This window comes from Hemitrygon akajei, chromosome 5, assembly GCF_048418815.1.
Source record: "Hemitrygon akajei chromosome 5, sHemAka1.3, whole genome shotgun sequence".
NCBI lineage: Eukaryota > Metazoa > Chordata > Chondrichthyes > Myliobatiformes > Dasyatidae > Hemitrygon > Hemitrygon akajei.
Window position 1 is genome coordinate 176,335,586 of NC_133128.1, and position 27,424 is coordinate 176,363,009.

At 40.9% G+C, this 27,424-nt stretch overlaps 1 protein-coding gene across 1 annotated transcript; it reads right to left on the bottom strand.

Annotated features, from left to right (window-relative positions):
* Nucleotides 1-1,405: 1,405 nt before the first annotated feature.
* On the bottom strand, nt 1,406-26,204 carry LOC140727260 (CD63 antigen-like). The gene is made up of 7 exons (XM_073044521.1): nt 26,163-26,204; nt 22,980-23,168; nt 17,035-17,109; nt 16,766-16,858; nt 10,636-10,785; nt 10,399-10,482; nt 1,406-1,689 (listed from the first exon to the last, which is right to left on the bottom strand). The coding sequence occupies exons 1-7, from the start codon at nt 26,202-26,204 to the stop codon at nt 1,621-1,623; spliced, it is 702 nt and encodes a 233-aa protein (XP_072900622.1). The 3' UTR covers nt 1,406-1,620.
* Between the last annotated feature and the right edge of the window lie 1,220 nt (nt 26,205-27,424).

The window sequence follows — 27,424 nt, forward strand, 5'->3', positions numbered from 1 at the left end:
TTTGCTGATGACACAAAGGTTGGGGGTGTCGTGGATAATGTGGAGGGCTGTCAGAGGTTACAGCGGGACATTGATAGGATGCAAAACTGGACTGAGTAGTGGCAGATGGAGTTCAACCCAGTTAAGTGTGAAGTGGTTCATTTTGGTAGGTCAGATACAATGGCAGAATTTAGAATTAATGCTAAGACTCCTGGCAGTGTGGAGGATCAGAGGGAACTTAGGGTCCAAGTCCATAGGATGCTCAAAGCAGCTGCGCAGGTTAACTACGTGGTTAAGAAAGCATATGGTGCATTGGCCTTCATCAATCGTGGAATTGAATTTAGGAACTGAGAGGTATTGTTACAGCTATATAGGACCCGCCAGACCCCACTTGGAGTACTGTGCTCAGTTGTGGTTGCCTCACTACAGGAAGGATGTGGAAGCCATAGAAAGGGTGCAGAGGAGATTTACAGGGATGTTGCCTGGATTGGGGAGCATGCCTTATGAGAATAGGTTGAGTAAACTTGACCTTTTCTCCTTAGAGCGACAGAGGATGAGAGGTGACCTTATAGAGGTGTATAAGATGATGAGAGGCATTGATCGTGTGGATAGTCAGAGGATTTTTCCCAGGGCTGAAATGGCTAGCATGAGAGGCACAGCTTTAAGATGTTTTGGAAGTAGGTACAGAGGAGAAGTCAGGGGTAAGATTTTTTTTAATATGAACACAGAGATGGTTAGTGCGTGGCATGGACTGCTGGTGACAGTGGTGGAGGCGGATACAACAGCATCTTTTAAGAGACTCCTGGACAGGTACATAGAGCTCAGAAAAAATAGAGTGTTATGGGTAACCCTAGATGATTTCTAAGGTAACAACATGTTCTGCAGAGCTTTTTGGGCCGAAGGGTCTGTATTACGCTGTAGGTATTCTAGGTTTCATTTATTTTCAATCTATTAAATGTACCTTTCATTAGAAACTTCCCCACACACTTTATTTACAGGCCTGTCAAGAACCGCATTTCTACGATTAACCCAGTACCATTCAGCTGAAGTTTGTGTCACAAACTCTTCCTCTCCATGAATAAGAACCCATTTCCTCCACACTACCTTTGAGGCAAATGTTTATTTCTTCAATTTCATTCCATCTCTGCCAAAATGCAGATAATTCAGGTTAAAAAAAAAAGATTATTACCCTGGTTGGTCTGCTTTTCAATTTTGCCCCAAGCCAATCGTTCCCTCAATCGAACCTCCCATGTCATGCTGAAGGCATATTGTGCTTTAAATATACATTCTTCTTAAAATTAATTTTACACAACCTCCATAGTTTGTGCTTCAGTGAAATATTTTTGTAGAATAAAGGCTTTATTGAAATATATAAAGCACTTTTCTATTTTTCATTTAATCTTTATTCCAAATCATTACTGACTAATACAAGTAGTAAACAAGCTTACATTATTCAACAATATTAATACCAATTTAATTCATCTTCAAGACATTTGTATTTACCACATCTGAAATTTTGTAAAGCAGATCTTTCTAATGCTCAGACTCAGCCCTGAAGCACTGCAATGTTACTGATAAATAGAGCTGAACTGGAAAAAATAAAAATAAAAATCCAGGTAGTTCAATATCAATGATCTTGAATCAGTAATATGGTATATAGTTATCTTGGAGTTTCTTTATATACAAACTTGAGAGGAAAATCCCAACAACCTAGATGGGGGAAAAGAATTTAAGTATTAAAACAACAAAATTCATCCATATTCATTGACCAAGATATTTACTCTCAAAAATAAAATGACCTAATTTGGGGATTCAATGGGTCTTATTCTGGCCGGAGATCTGTGACTACTGGTGTTCTCTCATGATCTGAACTGAGACGTCTACTGTTTGTGACTTTATAAATGACTTGAATGAAAATATGGAATGGTAGGCTAACAAATTTGCAGATGGCACAGATTGGTGGCATTGTGGAAAGTGCAGATTGCCAAAGGACGCAATGGGATAATGATTATTTGCAAATAAGGGCAGATTGTGTTTAATCTGGCCAAGTATGAAGTGCTGCACTTTGGAGGTCAAAAGTAAAGGGATAGTACATTTTAGAGCATATTCTGGAGTTATGCCATATAGGAAATATTCAACAGTACCAGAATTCAGATCTGAATGTGGACTGTAGACCGAATTTAAAATGTAACTCTGAATAATGGTCTTTCTGGAGCTGCAGAATGGGGTGATTGTCAATCCAATCACCTGAGATATCTATACATGCATGAAAGTAGCTAGAGTGATAATGGTGATCCACATTCAATCTAGAGTGTGTGGAGTGTTGGTGTGAAGATGTTTAAAATTACATGCAATTTAAATTACACATTGTCAACCCAAACTATTGAAGTAAACAATGTCATTGTAACCTTCGAGATTGTATGGAGTTACCATTGATCTTAAGGGTATAAAATGTGATCTACTTTGAGTTTAAGGGTCTTCTTCCATGGGTGTCTCCCATATAATACCTGCTTGTTTAGGTGAATAAAGACTTCTATATCCACCAACTTCAGTGTCTCTCTGGTGACTTAATTCAGTCACAACAGCACACAGTTAATGAAAGGGCTTTCAATAAAACTAATTTAACTTAGAGACAGATCACGTTAGCTCAAAAAGTTGCAAAAACATAATCGAGAATCGATTGAGTCACTGTTGACCATTTAAGTAATTTGGGCTCAGCATGTGCAAGTAAATTCAAAAACAAATGATAATCAAATGTTCTTCATTACAAATAGAATTTTAGTTGGACAAATGAGGAGCTGGTAGTTCTTTTAAAATAAGTGGCTAAAAGGGGACAGAGCAGAGCAATCCAGGAACATGTATGTTATTAAAAGGAAAATAATAGTGCACAAAGGATTTCTAGATGGAATTGAAAAGACGGATGATAATCTTCATGTTTCTTGGCTAGACTATTCATGGTCATTCATCATATTATGAAAGGATTTACAAAAGTTAAACCTACCAAGAACTGGAGCACAGTACAGAACATAGGACAGTATAGCACAGGAACAGGTCCTTCCACCCATGATGTTGTACTGAACTAATTACTTCAGTTTAGCTGGGCTTTTGATTATTAATCTGTTCTGTCCTCACAAGGTCCAAATCCTTCCATTTATTGCAAAGCCTGCTAAATGCCTCTATCATATTTACTTCTACAACCACTCCAAGCAGTGCATTTCAGACTTGCCCCACACATTTCCTTTGAACTTATCCCTTCTCTCCTTAAATGCCTGCCCTCTGGTATTAGACATTTCAAATCCAAGGGGAAAGATGCTGGCTCTTACTGCATGCCTCTCTATCAGATCTCCACTCAGCCTCTGCCGCTCAGAGAAAACACAAAAAGTTTGTCCATCCTCTTATAACACATGCCCTCTAATCCAGGCAGCAGTCCAGTAAACCTCTTGTGCACCCTCTCCAAAGCCTCCATATCCTTTCTATAATGGGGCAACCAGAACTGTATGCAATACACTGGATGAAGCAGAATTAGTGTTTATAAAGCTGCAACTTCTCCACTCAAACTCAATTCCTTGACTAATACAGGTAAGCATGCAATGTATTTGCAAACATTTTGTCACCATACAAGGAGATATCATCAGTGTGCTGTTCTGAATGCTTGGTCTTTATATACTTACTAATTAGCTCTTTGGTCATCATTACAGAAACTCAGTTGTGACATAGGGAGGTGGTCTCATCACTGTGGTGAACTGCGCCTTCTCTGGAATTTTGCTCACAATGGCTTATAAAGGGGATCGAGGTCCACATGTCTGTTTATAGAATTGTTTGCGTAAAACCATGCTTCAAGGAATTCTTTTGCACCATGACTTTCACCGATGCCCAGTCGAATTTGTGCCACCCTCGATCTTCATTGGTAGAGACTAGGGGGAGATGGTCGTGCCACTTCACAGCCAGTTGATGTTCATGGATCCTTAAGGATAGTTTTCTTCAGTTTGGCCGACATAATATTTGCTGCAGTCCCTGCATTGGGTTTTGTAGACCACATTGGTCTTGTTGAAATATCTCGGAAATGATAGCCCGACTGTTCCAAGAACATAGAATTTCAGTCGCGCATAAACCACCAGGAACTTCAAGGAGTGTGCTCTGCAGACCTAAATGACAAACCAAGCTATAGGACAAGGTGAATGTGGTCTACAATCAACTGATAAGTATTGAATGCTATGAGGACATGCCACAAGTGAACAGCGCATTGAAGATGTCTCTTCGTGTGGTGATTAAATGTTTGTAAATGGATTACCAAGATGGGAGAACTCAACCTATCCATCAATCACCTGAGCTACACATTGAGTTACTTCCAACATGCAAAGTGCTTCCTTAACCACCTTATCAACCTGTGCAGCCACTTTCAAAGAGCTATGGACTGGGACATATCCCCCACCCCCACAAGATCCCCTGTCATTAACAGTGTACATGTGATCTCTCAAGTGCAATGATTCACATTTAGTTGTGTTAAACTCCATCTGCCCAAGTTGGGGCTCTCATGTTTAGGAAAAATAGTGCTCAGTTCTGGTCACCTCACTACAGGAAGGATGTGGAAACCATGGAAAGGGTGCAGAGGAGATTTACAAGGATGTTGCCTGGATTGGGGAGTATGCCTTATGAGAATGGGTTGAGTGAACTCGACCTTTTCTCCTTGGAGTGACGGAGGATGAAAGGTGACCTGATAGATGTATATAAGATGATGAGAGGCATTGATTATGTGGATAGTCAGAGGCTTTTTCCCCCAGGGCTGAAATGGCTGCCACAAGAGCACACAGGTTTAAGGTGCTGGGGAGTAGGTACAAAGGAGATGTCAGGGGTAAGTTTTTTTACTCAGAGAGTGGTGAGTGTGTGGAACAGGCTGCCGGCAACAGTGGTGGAGGTGGATATGATAAGGTCTTTTAAGAGACTTTTGGATAGGTACATAGAGCTTAGAAAAATAGAGGACTATGGGTAACCCTAGTAATTTCTAAGGTAGGGACATGTTTGGCACAACTTTGTGGGCCAAGGGGCCTGTATTGTGCTGTAGGTTTTCTATTTTCTATAAAAAGACAAAAAATAATCTGATTGTAGTTTGTTATTAAAAAAACCATTGAGTTTGGGGTAGGGTGCCAGAAATGCAAGATAATTCATATATAAGGCAATTTAACAGAAACCTCTACCTGATTGACCAATTAGTAGTGGAACTTGCAACCCCAAGGCAGTAGGAGATGCATTCATGGGTCACTAGTTAAAAGCACAAGGGAGAAAGAACCCACATAATATGTTAAATGGCGATAAAGGAACTTACTTACAACACAACACTTGTATGAGCTTTGGGGCCAAATAGTTAGTGATCCAAATACAATACGTCATCATGGAAGTGGTAACACAGCCAAGTTCAGAAGAGAGAAATCTACTTTCAGTCAGATGTTTACATTAGAAGGCAAGTTGAAAAACAAAACTCACAAGATTTGGTATAATGTGCAAATACAAATATTTACACCACAACCCGTTTACAGGAAGGGAGAATTTACGACTTTTGGCAGAAGAGTACAGAATTTTTCAGCTCTCATTCTCAAACAAGAGAATATCTGCAGTTGCTGGAAATCCGAGCCACACACACAAAATGCTGGAGGAACTCAGCAGGCCAGGCAGCATCCATGGGGAAAAAAAAACGTACAGTTGACATTTCTGGCCAAAACCCTTTGGCAGGACCGGAGAGGAAAAAAAAAGCTGAGGAGTAGATTTAAAAGGTGGAGGGAGGGAAGAGAGAACTACAGGTGATAGGTGAAACTTGGGGGGGTGGGGTGGAAACTGAAGCAATAAGCTCAGAAGTTGATTGGTGTGATGAGGTGAGAGAGGGAATAGGGGGATGGAAAATGGAGAAGGGGTGTGGGGCGGGGAGGGGGAAGGGCTGGGGATATTACCAGAAGTTTGAGAAATCAAAGTTCATGCCATCATGTTGGAGGCTACCCAAATGGAATACAGGGTGTTGCTCCTCTAACCCAAGTTGTTCTCTCTCACCTCCCCCCACCTTTTAAATCTACTCCTCAGCATTTTTTCCTCCAGTCCTGCCAGAGAGTTTCGGCCTGAAAAGTCGACTGTACTTTTTTCCCCATAGATGCTGCCTGGCCTGTTGAGTTCCTCCAGCATTTTGTGTGTTGCTCAGCTCTCATTCTCCCTGTTTAGCTTTCCTTAACACTGCCTTTATCATGAGTAAACAGTTTTCCAAAGATGCACATTCACCAGGGAAAACTTTGGTGAGCCACAGCACTGCATTGGTTTTGTTTGTTGTAAAGCTTCAAACAATACGGGAGATTTCTCTGGACACCTACTGAATGGAAAACCTTTGGTTTAAGATGGCACTACCAAAGGCGTGTGACAGCTTACTGGCAGTTCAAAAGCAAAGAAAGTCAATTAAAAAACATTACTAATAACTTTTTTAAGTAACTTCTAGTAAACTATCACCACATACAATGAAGAGGCAAAGCAAACTCGAGAGATGTGTCCTGCTGGTGCATTCCAAAATCGACGCAGATTGAGTTGGAGCTCGGATGGTTGGAGTGAATGATTTGGAGAGATGAGTCAGGGGAGTACCGATGCCTGTCCAACTAACCCGGGTATGAAGGAGTGCTGAGCCGATTTGGAGAGATCAAGAATGGCTTGTTCAGCAGCAAAATCTAGGTCTGAAGCGAATTGCTGGGCAGCACGTTCTAGGCCCGGAGTGATTTGCTGCAGTGAAACACAATCTGCCATTTGAACAATTTAAACACCAGTCCAGATAGACCGGAAAGGCAGGGGGTTGAGAGTCGGGCAAGGTTCGATCACTTTGGGCAGCGAGCCAATTTGTAGAGGTAGAGAATAGCTTCTCTAGCAGCAAAATCTAGGCCTGGAGTGATTTGCCATGGTGGAGCCTGGATCCACTATTTGGTCACTTTAAATGCAAGCCCAGATAGACAGGGAATTCCTCTCTCCCTTGTCTGTGAACTTTGCGTCGATTTGCCCCATAAATATGATGAACTGAATACCAAGGCTGCTCTGTGTGGTGATATCACGTGCAATGATGTGCCAGTACATGATTGGACAGAGCACTGAGCATGTGGGGGTTTGCCAGAATGTTCCAGCACGTGGCTGGGTTAAGACGCGTTTGTTTATTACTGTAAATAAAGGTTCTCTAATTCTTCCAGAATATGATTCTTCATTGTTAACCCACGGTATGTTTAAACAGAAGAAACATAACGTGGTGTCAGGAGTAGTTTGGTTCTGGAAGAATAATACGGGAGAATCGAGAATCGAAGATAATTGAGAAAAGAAAAAGTTTGAACTGTAAACAGTAAAATGGAAGGTTTGCAACCCCCATCCAAACTTCAGCCAACTGACAATGTAGCTGAGAATTGGAGGATATTCAAGCAACAGTTTGAACTGTACTTATCAGCGATTGATTATGAAGAAAAATCGGAAAAAACCAAAGCTGTGCTTTTGCTCCATGTAATCAGGAATGACGCAGTAGAGGTATATAATAATTTTGTCTTTGAAGATGGAGATAATTTCAATTTAAAGTCAATAATGGACAGATTTGAAGTTTTTTGTATACCTAAGTGTAATTTAATGTATGAGTGATATAAATTCTTTACATGTGCACAGAGAGCTGCTGAAACAATTGATCAGTATGTTACTGAGTTAAGAAAGCATAGTAGAACATGTGAGTTTGGATTGCTCACGGACACTCTTATTAAAGATTGGATTGTTTGTGGCATTCGAGATAATGCCCTGAGAGAAAGGTTGTTGAGAAAGCAAGATTTAAATTTTGAAAAAGCTTCGGTGCTTTGCAAAGCTTTTGAGACCGTGACATTGCAGGCTGAAGAGCTTTTTGTCGAAAACTGCAAATGTAAATGCTGTAAAAGAGCACAAATATATCAAGAAATACATTGACAAAACTGACAGAGCAAGGCGGCATTGAAAGAAAAAAGTCATGTGATCGCTGTGCACGGGAACATCGTCCAAATCAGTGTCCCACATATGGCAAAATTTGCAATGGCTGTGGTAAGAATAATCATTTTTCATGCTGTTGTAAAAGTAGAAAGGAAAATAAAATGAAACAAATAAATGCTGTGCTTGAAGATGAACGTGAGGAATTTTATATCGATGTGCTTTGTGAAAATAAACAAAGTAAGAATGACTGGACTGTTCCATTGCAAGTGAGTCAAAACAATATTCTGTTTAAACTGGATACTGGAGCACAGGTAAATGTTCCTGCAGAATCTGAGTTCAATGCTTTGAAACCAAGACCGAAGTTACATCAGACGAATATAAAAGTGACTGAGCATTCAGGTGCAGACCTTCCAGTTAAAGGAACATGCGTGGCTAAAGTAGCGCACAAAAATATTGTGCGCACGCTTTCATTTGTGGTCGTGCCAAAAAATGTACAATCAATTCTGGGTTTATCTGCCGGTGAAAGACTTAATTTAGTGAAAAGAGTTTTAGTCTTGGATAGTGACGCAGAGCTGAAGCGACAGAAGGTTGCATTACAGTCAGCAGCAGGTGATGTAACTTGACTGCAGGTCCAGCTCACGGAGGCAAATGCTGACATGGAGAATATAAAAGCAGTAGCTGCAGTGTCTGAGACGACCAAACAGGAGGCAATTGATGACATGAAAAAGCAATGGCAGGAGGAGGTTGCTTCAATGCAAGCAATAATGAAGGAGACACTGAGAGAATATGAGATTCAGTTTCATCACCGTCTAGAGCAAGAACACTCACAGTGGGCGCAGCGTAAGGAAGAAGTGAAAGCACAAGTGAAGGAATTGAGTAGTTTTATTGAAATGATGGAATCTCAGCATAAAAAAAGATTACACAGTTAATGAATGAATTAGATGAAAAGAAGATTCATATTTCATTACAAATGGAAGTGGAACGTGAATTGACTGATCTAAGGAGACGCTTGTCTGAAGGACAAGGAGACAAAGTGAGGATACAAGATAAAATGAACACATGGATACAGACCAGATCATACATGGTCCAAACAGAGGAGGGAGCAGTGCTAAGAAGAAATTGCAAAGACCTCAAGAAAGAGCCAACTTCAGAGATTCGGTTAATGGATGCAGACGAGACAAAACGTGGAAATAACAAGGATACACAAGATCTGCGTACACCACTTAGGAGGTCTACTCATGTTCATAAACCTGCAGAGAGACTGATAGAGACTTGTTGAATTATGTATTTGCTTTGATTAATGTTATTGTTTTTCTTTTTATGGAAAAGATGTGGCGATATCACGTGCAATGAAGTGCCAAGTACATGATTGGACAGAGCACTAAGCATGCACGGGATTGCCAGAATGTTCCAGCAAGTGGCTGGGTTAAGATGTGTTTGTTTATTACTGTAAATAAAAGTTCTCTAATTCTTCCAGAACGTGATTCTTCATTGTTAACCCACAGTATGTTCAAACAGAAGTAACAGAACACTCTGGAGATTTGGATCCAAGTACTCAGTTTGGTTTGGAATGCTGTTGCTTGTTTCTATTGTTTGCAAAATTTGTGTTTTTTTTTCCTTTCTCTGTGCGCAGAGAATGTTGGGGTTGGTCTTTTCATTTTTTTAAAATTTGGTTCTTTCGGGTTAGGTTGTACAATTCATACATTCTTTGATAACAAATGCACTTTGAATCTTGAATCCTCGATGCCATTGATGCTTTGGACTTTCAGATGATGGTAAATTGTACAAACTCTGAAGACGTGTTTTTAGGTAAAGAATTTGCTACATTTACTCTAAGAGGAGGTGTCAAGTTTGTTGAAATCAAGCATGAAAAGAGCCAAACCCAACCCAAAACAGTTCAAGGTTACAATGACCTTAGTGTACTTGTCTGGCAGCTGTGTACAGGATATCTGTTGAGATCTAGAAACGCAATTGTAAAACAATGCTTCTTGGAATGGTAGGCATGTGCTCATGGACTCGTATCCCCGGTTAGGCAGGGGTTCCTGAGCACATTTGCATTCCAAATAGCCTAGTTTCCATCTGATTCTTCTTACCCCTGCAGACCCATCTGGCTCTCAATAGAAGTGAAACTGATCTGCAATCTCATTACCTTGCAGAGACTACTGAAGAAAGTTAGCAATAGTCATTTCAGTAACAAAATGCTTAGAAACAGTGACTCAAAATCTTTGGTTCATAGAGCGGTCAAGGTTTACAGACAGATATATTAAAACAAAATCAAGATATTAGTGAAGTCACACCAAACCTACTGGCATACAAGAACAAGGCCTCTGTTCACCTTCACAGTGGGAGGTCTGTGTAACAGATCATCTTCATTTCACACATAACATACCATGTCTTCCCAGGAAACTGGTGAGCTAAGTAGATTTATTTTCCAGGTGGTAAGAAATCAGCATAGCTCTAAAATATGCTTACCTGTCCAAATGCAAAGCAGACACTGGTTCCTCTAATAATTGAAAAGTATTCTTCAATCCATGTTGACAGTATTTCAGCACAGCCCTAAATATACCCATAGACCATACAAATTGTAAAAGAAATACATTACAATGAACACTGAGTAAATTTTACCTTTCATTTGGTATTAATACAATATATATTGTTTTCAAAACCTACCACCATGAATACATTCTAATAATATGAACAAATTCTTACCACAGAATGGATGTTTATTGTCTGGTTGGAAACACTTCTGCCACAAGACTCCATGATATTGATACAACAGCTAGATGGAACAGACCAGGTTGACTGGCCAAATGCAGTCTTAAACCAGTCGGTATAATTGTTAGCACCACAACAATGAAACTGCGGAGATACAAGTTACAATAAAATTTCAACACTAGAATCACCTTGAACATACAGACATGCACATATGCATGCAATTATTCTGATACTTCTCGTTAGTCCCGCCAGTAATATCTCAACTGATGGCTACAAGTGACTGTCTAGAACTCTTAGCACAGGTGTTGTTGGGTACTCCCTTTCAATGTGATGAATAGTATATGGATTTGACATAAACCCAGATGGGCAAATAACTGCCTCATTAATCCCCTAACAATAAAGGTCTGTGCAAAATTGATTAGTTGCACTTTTTGCAGTGCTCAGGCTGCACTGGAGAGAATGTCCTACACACGAATTTGAGAGGAGAATCAGAAAAAGAAATCTGATAACCCATGATTGGAGAGATGGAAGAGCACGAGGCAAACTTACCAACAGAGGAGACAGCTATTCTGGGTGAAGAGTTTGACCCAGACCATTTCATAAAAACAACAGTCTTCCACAATTTACTATATTGAGACAAAATGGACCCCAGCCCATCAGAGGCAGCACTGCCAGGTAGTGGCAAATCAAATCTAAAAGGATCATCCATAAGGAATATGGGTGCCACAAATATGAGAGATGGTAGTTTGAGTCCCAATTACAACCAATGTACAGTTTAGGGTTGTCATGATATCTTTATCAATATGGCCAAACACCATCATATTCCTTGCATATTTGGCAAATGCAAAGGGCCAAGGTGCAAGAGGGGGTGAAGGATTGTGTGTTCCATCTCCAAAGAATCCTTTAGCACTGACAGTGGACTGAGTCAACATAATAGGCATCGACATGTTGAACTCAGAAATACAGGACAATTAAAATCAAACTCTTGCTGGAGCTCGAGGAAGAACATAAGGGGGTGAAATTTATTAATGTTGAAGCTGCTATGGCTTTAACATCCAAATCCAATAAACAAATCTCTGACAAGAGAGGAGCACTACAGAAAAATCCAATAGTGACCAGAAATCAGACTGAGGTTAAGACTGAACTAAAAACACCTAACTTGACATCAGCCTGAAACGGAAGTGGTTGACTCACTAATGAAGATCAGTCAAGATGAAAAATCTAATCGGGGTGACCAGATATTAGCAAGAACATGGACCTCGCAGAGAATCTGTTGAGAGATAGAAGGAATAAGATTAAATTCGCCTCAGATGTCAACTTGCATGAACAGATATCTTTAGACCTTGTCAGAGAATATGGAAATGGAAAAAAAGCAAAGATTGTAAGTAACTGGCTCGCTAGAAAGTGGAAACATCAGTTCAATGAGACTCTACTTTGAATAAAGAGGAAAATACCAACACTTACATGAGAAAATTGTTGCTGCCAATAATCAAGCAGACATCAATAAACTTGAGAATTGCACTGAAAATGTTGATTCAGAAAGCCTCCTGAGGAAGATCAAACAAGAGGGGGTACAAACAGCCCAGAATGGAATTAAAAGATTGCCCCAGGCCCAGGTGGTATAAAACAGCAGGATCTGGAGAGGTTGATGGCAGATGACAAGAACACACCACTTCTTAACTCACACTCATCCGGAACCATTCTCAAATACTTGAAAAGCAGTGGACAGTGTTAATTCCCAAGACAGCTGATAAAGAATTGATAGAAAGCCTGAACAATTGCTATATGTCCAATGCTTCAAAGACTGTTCACTAAAATAATAGCCAAATATCTCAGCGAGTCCATCAAAAATCAACAGGTAAAAGGGATTCTGCAAATATCACATCTTACACAATATTATTAGGGGGCTGAAAAGAAACAAAGACTGGTGGTGCTATTTGTGGACCTTGCTAAGGCACTTAATTCAGTGGGCAACAAGTTAATTAGATCTTTACAAAGGATGAGAATACAAAAAATCTTTATAGGTCTTGTCATGGATCAAAACAGCAACACAAGTAAAATTGTAGAATTGGACAGAGAATGGAAAGGATAAACATTAAGAGAGGGTTAAAACAAGGAAACCATCTCATGCATCTTAATAAATTGCAAGGGACCCCCTAACTTGCACCCTAAAAACCGAGGAAGGGGAGTCCAATTAACATCAGCTGAAGGAACAAGATACACAGCATTGGCATTTGCAGATGACGTAGCCATTCTGAGCACTCCTATGACGGAATGGCTAAGAATGTTCAGATACTTCCCACCTTTTGTAAAGCTACTGGATGAGAGGTTAATGTTAAAAAGACCAAAGTCAAAGAAAGACCCAAGAAAAGAATGGTGTACAACCAAAGCAGAGAATGGAGAATTGGCAGAGAGAACATGAATTCTATACCATCCACAGAAATTGAGAAATACTTGGGTGCCAGGGTGGACCTTGAGAGTGGAATTTCTGCTGAGAACTGGAGACCGAAGTTAGAGATTGTTTGAGAAATTGAAGAGGTCCAAATGCAAACTAATCCAAAAGGTCAAACTCCTCCAAGATTATATGATCCTAAGGTGTATTTCCATTTAATCTTAGCTGAGACCTTACAAAACGTTCTTAGAGAGGTAGACCGGTTAATAAAAATGGTGAAGGACATCCTCCATCTTCCCACTGGTTGTATCTTGGGGATGTTATACAAGAGAAACAGAGATAGTGGATTGACCCTCTTGAAAGTGGAAAAACATTCCAACTGCTATCAGAAAATGGACTGTCTGAGGCTGATTATCAAAAACTTGGTCTCTTGAACTAATGAGTGTAATAGTGACTAATGAACAGCCAAAGAAAATAGTACAGCAGGTTTTTGTATTGTTCTGTCTTAAATGAGCTGCCAGAGGAAGTGGATGAAACCAGTACATTAATGTTAAAACAACACATGTGCAGGTAAGATTTAGAGGGACATGGGCCAAATGCAGGAAAATGAGACCAGCAGAGCTGGGAATTTTGATTGGTATGGACTAATTATTTCCATCAATTTGACCCCATCTGATGGAAAAAGATCTCACCCTTTCTCCCAACTTCTGAGCCCAATTTAACAAGGGCCATAGCAAATGAGGATGGAAGAGGCCATCTCCTATAACAATCCTCCTGTACACAATAAGGTGGTCACAGTGTACATTGATGGTCTTCTCTGCTGTAGTCCTTCAAGGTTCAAAGTGTTCTGATTCAGGGATGCTCTTCTACACACCACTGTTTTAACGTGTGGCTATCTGAGTTACCGTCACCTTTCTGTCAGTTTGGACCTGTCAGGCCTTGCTCCTCTGATCTCTCTTATTAAGGCAATTTCACTCACAGAATTGCAGCTCATTGGATTCTTTTTTTGTTTTTCACACCAGTTTCTAAACTCTAGGCACTGTTGTATATGAAAATTCCAGGAGGTTAGCAGTTTCTGAGGTACTCAAACCACCCCATCTGGCACCAACAATCATGCTATAGCGAAATTCACTTGGATCACATTTTTCCCCCATTCTGATGTTTGGTCTGAACAACTGAACCTTTTAAATTCAGCATGCTTTTATGCATTGAGTTGTAGCCACCTGATTGGCTGATCAGATACTTGCATGAATGGGCAGGTATAAAGTAGTACCCATTAAAGTGGCCACTGGTATAGATGCCAGAAGCTGCCACCCAATTTACTCTGATAGAACCAAATTGTGTTGGTTCATGGTTACTCCGGAAACAAATCAAGGCCTCTGACATCTGAATTAGAACTGAAACTTAATTAGACAAAAGGATTTGAATCAAAAACAAATGTAGTTTAAAGGATTCCATTCAAATTAATCATCCAGTGCACCACTTACTTTAAAAACTGAAACAATTACTAAATAGTTAAATAATCAATGAAACAAAATCTAGTGAAACAACTACTTTTTTTCCCCAGCACATCATGGAATCATGATATTTCATAGTGAAGGAAGAAGCCATTTGCTCATCTGGTGCTGCTGCAACTTATTTTCTGCTACTTATCTATTTAATACTTTTTTTATTACTGTCTTGTTTTTATCTACCGCTTTGTTTAATTGCCTGAGATGAAGCTAAACAGAGCCTCATTGTACTTATGTATAATGGCAATAAAGATCATTCAATTCAATTCATTCTGGCCTAAATTGGACTTCCACCCACCACCCCCCCAAAAAAAAATAAACAAGCTGCTGGAAGACCTCAGCTGGTCAAACAGCATTCGAGGGGGCAAAGGGAGGTATAAAGACCAAGAGTGGGGATGGAAGATAACCAGTAGAAAGGGGTGAGTGGGAGGGATTAGACAGGGCCTGATAGGTGACATGTGGAACCAAGTGTTGTTTTCTGGAGGGTGATGGGTACGGGGAGGAGAGAAGCTGGTGCGTGAAGGTGGAAAGAGACAAGCAAGAAATAAATGGGCAGATGGAATTGGTGAAGGTAAGGGGAAAGATAGGGAGAGATTGGAAAGTGATCGGTGGAATAAGGAGCAGGTGCTGGAGGGGATAGGAAGGGTAGGCCAAGGGAGAAAATCTTAGGTGGATAGATGTGTGATGAACAGATGGAAATGGGGAAGGAACAAGGTGAGAGAATTTAGGCTGACTAGTCGAAGTGGAAAAAGGAACTACTCAAAAGTTGGAAAGTCAGTCTTCATACCAATGGTCTGATGGCTACCCATGTGGAACATGAAGTGCTGTTTTTCTAGCTTGTGTTTAGTCTCACTGTGGACAGTGGACATGAACAGAGAGGCTGGCTAGGAAGGTGAGCTGAAGTAACATGCATACAGAAGTTCAGGATGGTCATTGCTGACAGAACACAGGTACGGTACTCCTCAAAATGGACACTTTGCCTGCACAGCTTCTGCTTAATCCTCCGGGTTCCTCCGGCAGTTTGCTTTTCATCTCCTTGGTCTTTAGGCTAATCTACTTTAGAGAAAAAAAAAGATTTACCTTTTCAGGTTGATGAATTCAACTAAAATGCTTTGACCTGAAAGGTTAACTGTTTCTCTCTCCACAGATGCTTCTGGTCTAATGAGTATTCTGACCTACTTGGAAAGCAGCTCGCTCTCATGGAAAATAAAAATGCAACATTTCCCCTAAATACATGTGCACATAACTTCAATGAAAACTCTTTTCAAATACACACCTATTTTCTGTATGGGAATAGAGAATACTTAATTCTCTAATCTTCTATGGCATTTCCTCAAGGAGGTTGTCCAATCTACATGAGAAAATGAGGGGATACTTTCCCATTCTAACTGGCATGGGAGTGGGGGCTAATGCACAGGATCAAATAAGCTACAGAGAGCTGTAAACTTGGTCAGGTCCATCATGGGCAGTAGTCTCCATGGTGTCCATGACATCTTCAAGGAGCAATATCTCAAAAAGGGACCTCCAGCACCAAGGTCATGCCTTGTTCTCATGCCTAGCATCAGGAAGGAGGTACAGAAGCCTGAAGGCATAGGCATTCACTCAACGATTCAGGAACAGCTTCTTCCCCTCCGCCATTTGATTTATGAATAGACATTGAACCCATGAACACTACCTCATTACTTTTTAATTTCAATAATATTATATATGCACACACATCCCTGTAATTCACAACTTTTTCCATTGTGCATTGCATTGTACAGCCGCTGCTAAGTTAACAAATTTGATGATGACATTAAACCTGATTCTGATTCACGTGTAAAATTGTAGGTACAAGACTACATTTCCATTATGTTTGAGAGTCAGAGTCATTTTATCATCAACCGTATGACATCATAGTAATTAAGTTCACATCACACTTTAAGGTAGTCAAATTTTATTGTGCATGCATAAGAACACCCATTTTCACAGACTTTTTTTTAAAAAGCAGCAAATAATAGATTATGTGTACTGGATATTTTCCATAAAAGGAGGCGTTTAGTTCTCAAAGCATTGCATCTGTCTTAAGATATCAGAAGATGGCATCAGATAAGTCTGTCTTCCTGCAGCAGTTTTTAAGATTCCAAAGCAAATTATCTCAAATGCAATTCGGACAAAATAACTAAGAAATTTCCCAAAACAGCACAAGCGTGTAAAAGGGAAACAGTAAAAAGGACTTAACCTTGATTTGCAGTTGGTCTAACACTTTTAACGTGGAAATCTCATCATAGTCTTCAAAGGATTGCTCAATATCATGGCTTAGATTATTGTAGATCTACAAAATGGGTGTGGGGGTGGGCCGATTCAGAAGAAAGGGAAACAAAAGATGTTACATTCGATGAAAGATATATTTCTTATTTAAAGATGGCACAGATGTATAGAATTTATCAGAAAAATAGAATGAGATTAGGTAGAGTTGAACAAAACGTGCAGCTTATACAAAATGCTTACCTGGCTCCTGAGGATATATGTAGACACTTCAACAGATATTTCCACAAGAAAAACCAGAATCATCAGAATCAGAAACTGAGGAAGAAAATACAATGCAATGTAAACATGTCACATATGTTGCACCAACACTACATTCTTGAGATTCAAGGCCTGTTTTTGAAGGTATAATGGCACAAGTCAAAGACTTAGATTTCAATCATATTAGTTTATGCTGGGGTCACACATGGGCCAGGCAAAGATTTTATTCCAAATTTATTTTGATTGCCTTTGAATGAGACTAGTTACTACTAAATTTGTGTAGCAACATAAATTACTTCATTTAATTCTGAATGAACAATGAGCAATTGCAGAGCTCAGAACAGAAACTGAGGCACTACAGCTAACAGCGCAAAATGAGCATGGGATGCATTATAGGTTAATATTCATGCTTCCATGTATATATCTTGCAGCAGTTGTTATAATATCTTATTTAGTTTTCAGCACGAACAGTTCTTAAACTTGCTTGTCCATTTTCATGAAGGTATAAATACAGTTCCTTGTTTGTGGAGTCTGAAGCTTTTGCAAAGATCTTTATTTTTTCCTCTTTTTTTAAAAAAAAAGTGAACTGGCCACACACAGAATTTGATTATGATCAGTTTGTAGGAGCACAGTCTCAAATCAGTGGGTGATTGTTAAATAAAAGCAGATAAGATGCTCTGGACGACAAGCCAAATCAAGAAGAAAATACATTTCCAGGAATGTTTCTAATCAACATTGCCTTTGTAATGTGTTGAATGGATTACTTACATATGTGTTTAAAAAAGGAATTAAATTAATATAGAAAATTCTAAACTGAGATATTTAGATGTGAACTAATACACATTTCTGACAACTGCAATCAACTGTTGAAGTTTGTATCCAAATCATAAACAAGGGATGCACAATAATATTCAGCAAATGCGTTTGCACTTTTTGGAAAATTATTGAACAGTTTGCATTCAAAAGTCTCCAGGTGGTACAGTTTGAAAATTTATCAAATCACAAGATGTTGAGTGTCAACAGTAAAGACAAGCTTCCTGAGAAATACAACATCAATGCTCAATGCAATGGAAATATCTCATAAACAGCAATATACATTCACTATTAGAATTGTGCCTCCCTTTACTTACCCTGACAAAGGAAAAAATGTTTTAATAATTCAGGCAAAATGCTCGTATTTCTGTTTAATGAATGGTTAAGATGAGAGTGTGGAAGAACAACACACTGACAACACCTTTCAGTGTCTAACCAGCCTAGGCTCAGCTATTTTCCTGGTTAAGGCAACTTTCAATGCAAAATAATAGCAAACTACCAGCTGGCAGAAAAATTTTATCAGGTTTGTTTAACATAGACATGGACTGCAGCCAAATTCAAAGCTCAATGCCAATTCTTTTTACTTTATAATAAGTTCCCAGCTGTTTCTGGTAAATTGCAATAGACAGGCTGCACAAGTTTGTTAACAGCACTTTTATGGGGAGAACACAAAACAAGTTTCAAAAACAGTTTATAGCTCAGAGTGAGCTTTACCTATTATGCCTGTCAGAAATAGTTAAAATGTAGTAATAATTCCAGTTATGAAGGCATGCCAATTTAAAATTATTTTTTTTTAAAACTTGAAAGCGTGCTTCTCTTGACTTTTCCCATCTCTGGTTGCCCAAGCCTAGATTCCTCCACTCCCCTCACCCAGCCCTACTTTACCCCCTCTGAATGTGCAGCACTCCATTCACTGTGCACCAGTCCCGAATCCATCAAGCCTGCAATAAGGGTGACGTGAAGGTCAGACACACTAACTTTACCTTGGAGAGGTCAGATGGCCATTCTCAGACACCACTTCTTTCCTGAAGAGGTTTCACCGAACTTCCGAAGACACCAAAGCTAGTTTCCTATAGCTATCCAGCTTCACGACAGAACTCAGGAGTGATATCCCACCTGCCCCTACACTACATCCATTAAATGGTCTTTTCTGTTCTCCTTGTTCTGTTGATGATTATTTTGTCTGTTCACATTTTGTAATTGAAGTTTGATTTTTGACATTGGTGCATGTGACTGTTCTGCCAATCATTGATTGCTCATGGCCGTTGCACTATTGTTTTGTAAACTTTTGGTGCTATTGTGTGCGATGCAATGGTATTGTCCTGTGTTTTATGCTTGGCACCAAACCACAGTCGATTCCAGATCATGGCCATACCAATGAACACCAGGCTACTGGTCCCAAGACCATTACATCTGGACATCTCCCCTCCACAGCCTCCAACCTTATAGTGCTCTAAGTCCCTACCTCCATCTCTTACCCACAACCAGGACTGACCTGGTAGACAGAATGTTTCTGTTTTTTGCTACTCCCGCTGAACTTCTCTCTTCATATCTCATCTCTATGCTGTTTCCACTGTCCAGTCCATTCCCACCTGCATCTCCTAAACCTCACCCAATCCACTCAGGTCCTCCACAATTTTGACAACTTCCACTTCCCTGCCCCCAACTATCTCAACCTTACCATGAATCCATTCTTTATACACCTCCATCCACAAGATTTAGGAGCAGAAGTAGGCCACTCGGGCCATCGAGTCTGCTCCGCCATTCAATCATGGGGTGATCCACTTCATCCAATCATCCCCACTCCCCTGCTTTCACCTCATACTCTTTAATGCCTTGGCTAATCAAGGAACTATCTATCTCTGCCGTAAATACACCCAATGACTTGGCCTCCATAGACAGTCATGGCAACAAATTCCACAGATTTACCACCCTCTGACTGAAGTAATTTCTCCGCATCTCAGTTCTAAAAGGATGTCCTTCAATCCTGAAGTCGTGCCCTCTTGTCTTAGAATCCCATACCATGGGAATTAACTTTGTCATAGCTAATCTGTTCAGGCCTTTTAACATTTGGAATGTTTCTATGAGATCCCCCCTCATTCTCCTGAACTCCAGGGAATACAGCCCAAGAGCTGCCAGATGTTCCTCATACAGTAACCCTTTCATGCCTGGAATCATTCTCGTGAATCTTTTCTGAACCCTCTCCAATGTCAGTATATCCTTTCTAAAATAAGGAGCCCAAAGCCTAGCCCCTTCCCACCCAGACAAGAGGAAGATCTTGGTACACCCCCAGCCCTACCCCATAACCAAACAAAAGGTCGGTCTTGGGACAGTCTACTTTTTAACCCCAGAATGAAGACCCAACCAATTCTCCACAGCCTTGTAGAACTTGTTGTCCCTCTTACTTCCTAATTTCATTCCTCCTACTTTGTACAAATCAAAGATGTAGCATTTACTTGGCCCCTGCAAAGCCTGTCCTTTTATTGGTCATGTGAAGCAAACTTGCTCTGGCTCCAATACCTAATACACCCACACCCCCAAATACACACACAAACACAATGCATTGTGCAGAACATTTTAAATCACCCTTGCCATCTGCTGCCCTCAGCCCAACCAGATTCAAACTCACTCATTTCTGACACTCCTCTTTAATCTCTGGATCTCAGTCCCCATCTCAAGTGACAAACTAGTCAGTGATATGTAACAGACTCTCACAGCTACCTTGACCACATCTCCTCCTACCAGCTCCTAAGAGGCAGGCCCTTCAATTCCCTCGCTGCATCCTCCCAAGATAGAGCAGTTGCCCTGGTCCTGCCCACTAACTAGTCTCTACATACAATACAGCATTTCATTCTTCATTTCCACCAGCTTCACCTGGATCCCACCATGTCACCTTACCCCCCCCCCCCATTGCTTTCTACAGAGACCACAATCTCCATGATTCTCTGGTCTGCTCATTTCTTCCCCTACATTTTTCTGTTCCTGGACACTTCCCCTGCAATCATAGGAAGTGCAACACTTGTCCCCATGCCTCCTCTCTCTCCACCATCCAGGACCTAAACAGTCAGACACCTCTAACCTTGTCAGTTGCATTTAGTGCTCTCAATGTGACCTCCTCCTCACTGGAGGAACCACACAAGGTCTGGGTGACCATTCTGCAGAGCATCTGTGTTTAATTCACAAAGGCCTTCTTGAGTTTCTGGTTGCATGTCACTTAAACTTCCTTTCAAATGCCAACCCGTTGGTGGGTTAATTGGTCATTGTAAATTGTCCCATGATCAGGCTCGGGTTGATTGGTGAGTTGCTGTGTGGCATGGTTCAAAGGGCCAACTCCACATTGGATCTCAATAAATAAGACCCATAGGTCATCAGCCTTCTCCACTGGCACAGCAAGACCAAACACAAACTAGAATAACTACTCAACTTCTCCCTGGTTATCACACATCCCAAAGGCATGGCATTGAATCTTCTAGTTTCCATTTTCCCCTTGCACCTTTTGCACTCTCATCAGTGCCCCCAGAGCTTTTCCGCCTTGGTTCACCTTTTCCATTCCCCTCCCATCATTAAGCAGACATCACCACTACCTTCCACCAACAAATTCTGGTTCCATCTTCCCACTATCCCCTCTTCTGGTTCTACTTAGTTTTCAAGGTTCTGTCCCATCCTACCCCCCCCCCCCTTTATGTTGACTACATTCCATCCTCACTCTCAGATCATAACCCTGAATTAGGATTGAAATATTGACCGCCCCTTTGCCACCTCAGATTCTGCTTGACCCAGTGAGTTCCTTCAGAACACACACACACACACACACACACACACACACACACACACACACACACACACACACACACACACACACACACACACACACACACACACACACACACACACACACACACACAAACAATGCTGGAGGAACTCAGCAGGCCAGGCAGCATCTATGGAAAAAAGTACAGTCAACGTTTTGGGCCGAACCGTTCTGAAGGACTGTAGAAAAAAAGCTGAGGAGCAGATTTGAAAGGTGGGGCAGTGGGGGAGGGTGGGGAGAGGAGACATGCTGAGCAATAGGTGAAACTTGGAAGGGAAGGGATGGAGGGATGAAGCAAAGAGCTAGGAAGTTGATTGGTAAAAGAGACTGAAGTCCATGGAAGAAAGAAAAAAGGAGGGTGTAGGAGCAGCAGAGGGAGGCAATAGGCAGGCAAGGAGATAACATGAGAGAAGGAAAAGTGGATGGGAAGTGGTGGTGGGGGGCATTACTGGAAGTTTGAAGAAATCAATGTTTATGCCATCAGGTTGGAGGCTACCCGAACAAATACAAGGTATTGTTCCTCCAACCCGAGTGTGAATTTATCATGATAGTGGAGGAGCTACCACACCTTATATTGTTTGGGTAGCCTCCAACTTGATGGCACGAACATTGGTTTCTCAAACTTCCAGTAATGCCTCCCCCCACCTCCATTTCCCATCTGCTTTTCCTTCTCTCATGTTATCTCCGTGCCTGCTCATTGCCTCCCTCTTCTTTTTCTTTCATGACCTTCTGTCTTTCACCAATCAACTGCCCAGCTCCTAGCTTCATCCCTCTCTCTCCAAGTTTCATCCATCACCTGGTGTTTCTCTCTCCAATCCCCCCTCCCCCACCTTTCAAATTTACTCCTCAGCTTTTTTTCCTTCAGTCCAGCCAAAGGGTTTCTGATAGAAATGTCGACAGTGCATTTTTCCCCATAGATGCTGCCTGGCCAGCTGAGTTCCTTCAGCATTTTGTGTGTTGCAGAGATTTCCAGCATCTGCAGATTCTCCCTTGTTAGGGAGCTCCTCCGGAAGTTTATTTTGATATTCTCCAGATTCTAAAAATCTACCACTTCTCATGTTTCCAACTTGGAGCAAGTTTGATCATTCCAAATCACGCACCAAAACACCTGTTGTGCCACGAATTTCAGATAGCACAACTGAAGTCATCGTCCTGCACTAGAAAGAAAGTAAGTACGGACTTACTGCTCATAGTGGGAATATTTAAAACCATTTATTGGTGGGAAGGAGGACTTCAATTTAGTTTAGTCAACTTTTGATAAAATGTTTTGTACTATTAAATAAAGATTTTTTTTAAAAATTACCACTTTTATCACCAAAACGTTTTCCTTCCAAATGGAGCCAATCCCCAAGAGAGCCATGAAAAATATGACAACACCAAGAATAATGAGCACAGCAGGGACTTCTGAAATCAGTTTTTCAACCAGCAAAGAGAGTGGATATAGGTTCAGATGGATTGTAGCACCTATCCACACAATTTCAACACCAAACACCTGGGAGAGAAAACATTTTTAGATCAGTTGTGTACAAGGTATACATAGTGCTATCAAAGTTATGGAGAGTAGACACACATCACATCACCAAGTCAAGAATAGGCAGAAATTAAAAAGGGGATGTTTAAAAATACACGTGCACAAGATAAGACACTGATGTAATACCAGTCCAACAATCCATGTTTTGCATCTCAGGACTGAATTCAGGTCTAGAAACCTGGAAAAAATATAGAATGAGTGTGTAATTTGGTTAGAAGCATAGAAAACCTACAGCACAATACAGGCCCTTCAGCCCACAAAGCTGTGACAAACATGTCCTTACCTTAGAAATTATCTAGGGTTACCCATAGCCCTCTATTTTTCTAAGCTCCATGTACCTATCCAGTAGTCTCTTAAAAGACTCTATTGTTTCCGCCTCCACCACTATTGCCGGCAGCCCATTCCACACACTCACCACTCTCCGAGTAAAAAACCTACCCCTGACATCTCCTCTAAACCTATTTCCAAACACCTTAAAACTGTGCCCTCTCGTGTTAGCCATTTCAGCCCTGGGAAAAAGCCTCTGACTATCCACACGATTAATGCCTCTCATCATCTTATACACTATCAGGTCACCTCTCATCCTCCGTCACTCAAAGGAGGAAAGGCCAAGTTCACTCAAACTATTCTCATAAGGCATGCTCCCCAATCCAGGAAACATGCTTGTAAATCTCCTCTGCACCCTTTCTATGGTTTCCACATCCTTCCTGTAGTGAGACAACCAGAACTGAGCACAGTATTCCAAGTGGGGTCTGACCAGTGTCCTATATAGCTGCAACATTACCTCTCGGCTCTTAAACTCAATCCCACGATTGATGAAGACAAATGCACAGTATGCCTTCTTAACCACAGAGTCAACCTGCACAGCAGCTTTGAGTGACCTACGGACTTGGACCCCAAGATCCCTCTGATCCTCCACATTGCCAATAGTCTTACCATTAACACTATATTCTGCCATCATATTTAACCTACCAAAATGAACCACTTCACACTTAACTGGGTTGAACTCCATCTGCCACTTCTCAGCCTAGTTTTGCATCCTAGCAATGTCCCACTTTAACCTCTGACAGCCCTCCACACTATCCACAACACCCCCAACCTTTGCGTCATCAGCAGATTTACAAACCCATCCCTCCACTTCCTCATTCAGGTCATTTATTTAAAAAATCACAAAGAGTAGGGGTCCCGGAACAGATCCCAGAGGCACACCACTGGTCACAAACCTCCATGCAGAATATGACCTTTCAACAACTACTCTTTGCCTTCTGTGGGCAAGCCAGTTCTGGATCCACAAAGCAAAGTCCCCTTGGATCCCATGCCTCCTTACTTTCTCAATAAGGCTTGCATGGAGTACCTTATCAAATGCCTTGCTGAATCCATATACACTACATCTACTGCTCTACCTTCATCAATGTGTTTAGTCACATCCTCAAAAAATTCAATCAGGCTTTGACAAAGCTGTGCTGATTATTCCTAATCATATTATGCCTCTCCAAATGTTCATAAATCCTGCCTCTCAGGGTCTTCTCCATCAACTTACCAACCACTGAAGTAAGAATTACTAGTCTATAATTTCCTGGGTTATCTCTACTCCCTTTCTTGAATAAAGGAAAAACATCCTCAACCCTCCAATCCTCCGGAACCTCTCCCATCCCCATTGATGATGCAAAGATCATTGCTAGAAGCTCAGCAATCTCCTCCTTCACCTCCCACAGTAGCCTGGGGTACATCTTGTCCAGTACCAGTGACTTATTTAACTTGATGCTTTCTAAAAGGTCCAGCACATACATCTTCTTTCTTAATATCTGCATGCTCAAGCTTTTCATTCCGCTGTAAGTCATCCCTACAATTGCCAAGATCCTTTTCCATAGTGAATACTGAAGCAAAGTATTCATTGAGTATCACTTCCAGTTCCATACATAGTTTCCTACCATCACACTTGATTGGTCCTATTCTCTTACATCTTATCCTCTTGTTCAAGCATGCTCCAGCATTCAATGCTAATCCCCTAATTTTGGAAATCTCCCTCTTTGACCTTTCAGGTTGTTACCTCTACAGATATTGCACAATACTAATTCACTTCAGGCCCTTCCTGCCACAACCTGCAACTACAATTTGTGGCTATTGATAGGGAGGTTGTTAGGAATTCCTGAAACTAATTAGAACCAAGAGGAAGCTTAGTTACCAAGACTTAGCAACAAGCCATGTTCCCTCATTGAAAGGGGCAAAAAGGAAATAATCAATCTGTATTGCACTTCAGAAAATGGCATTTCCTTCTCTGAATCAGTCCCACAGGTCTTCCCTCTTTGAGGAAAGATTGAAGGAGATTAAAGTGAAACTTCACAGAAGTGCTAAACCACAATAAATTCACTGTCAATCCAAAAGAAGATTCCGCCCAACGACCGACCGGGTCAAACTATAAACAGAGTTTCACGTTTGGGGACTTAAAGCACCACCCAAGGTTTTTATGAAATGCAGGAAGTTACACGTTTTATCACAAGGACCATGCACACTGAAGGGGTTACGTACTGACTGGGCATAATCGGAGGAACACAGAGAGCTCAGAATCTGAACCATATTTTTCTGCAAAGGATTTCTCAGTTTGCTAGCGAGATTCCCCCAAGGTACAATGGCGCGGAAAGGATTAGTTACTGACTCTCCAGGTAGCATGAAGAGATTTCAGGGTAGGAAGGGGGCACGTTATTACCGATTCTGAGGGAAACTCCTACTCCCCTAACTTACGCTGATCTGACAATCACGAGCAAAGAAAAAAATGGAAATTTTATAAACAGCTACCTGTATCAACAACAGCTCAGATTAAATGCTTACAATTACACAAATCCACCTAAACTATCGTTATGTGAAACTCCTTTAACTAAATCATTTGAGATCTGAAATTACACACGTTAACTATTCAAGTAGAACGAGTACTGAAAATGCAGACAACAAAAATACCAAAAAGAGGAGGTTAAGAACAAACAGCACGATTTTAAGCATCATTCCTCTGTTGCGTGACGCGCAATAAGATTTTACAAGCCAATGCAAACTTCGCTGCCTTTTTCAATTCACCCAGTTCTCTCCCCCGCCCCTAATTAACCCTGCCTCCTGAACATCTAAAGTAGGTCAGTGATACAAATAGGTTAATTAACTGCAATGAAAACACTGGCACTGTTCAGCAAGTCAGCTCGTATCTGTACGAAGAGAAGCTTCATTAAAGACCCTCCGTCACCAATGGGAATGTGAGAGAAGAAACTCACCTAAAATAAAGACAGAAACGTTGGAGACATTCAGCAGGTCAGTGAACCTTACCATTTCTGAAGAGAGCTTTCACCTAAAACACTAACTCTTTCTCTTCCCATAAAAACGGCCTTGGCTACTGAGTGTTTCCAGCGTTTCTTTTTTTAATTTTCGACTTCTCGCATCTGCAGTAGCTTTGATTTTTATTTAATTTATTATAAACTGCTTTTCACACAACAAGCTGAGATTTCCTTACCAATCTAGTATATTTAATCAATTACGCCTCTGCTTTTCTGCGTCCTACTAAAATATGTTGAAGAGAAATGAGTAATGTCATTGGATCCAGTCGAATACTAATACTTTTAGTAACATCTTCCTTCATACCTGCTTCTTTGGCAATGTGAGAAGGGTGTTGTGAACGAGACTCACTCACAGTCACGCTGCATCCGCAAAGCAAACAGCATTATGAAGGACCCCACACACCCCTCATACAAACTCTTCTCCCTCCTGCCGTCTGGGAAAAGGCTCCGAAGCATTCGGGCTCTCACGACCAGACTATGTAACAGTTTCTTCCCCCAAGCCATCAGACTCCTCAGGACCCAGAGCCTGGACTGACACCAACTTACTGCCCTCTACTGTGCCTATTGTCCTGTTTATTATTTATTGTAATGCCTGCTCTGTTTTGTGCACTTTATGCAGTCCTGGGTAGGTCTGTAGTCCAGTGTAGTTGTTTTTTCTGTGTTGTTTTTATGTAGTTCAGTGTAGTTTTTGTACTGTTTCATGTAGCACCATGGTCTTGAAAAACATTGACTCGTTTTTACTGTGTACTGTACCAACGGTTATGGTCAGAATGACAATAAAAAGTGACTTGACTTCCATCCGTCACCTTGGTGCTCCCATCATTTTAACATCTTTGCAATGCTTCTCTTCCAATTTCTCCTCCTTTTCTTTATTTTACCCTTTGCAACTTTCTCTTTTCT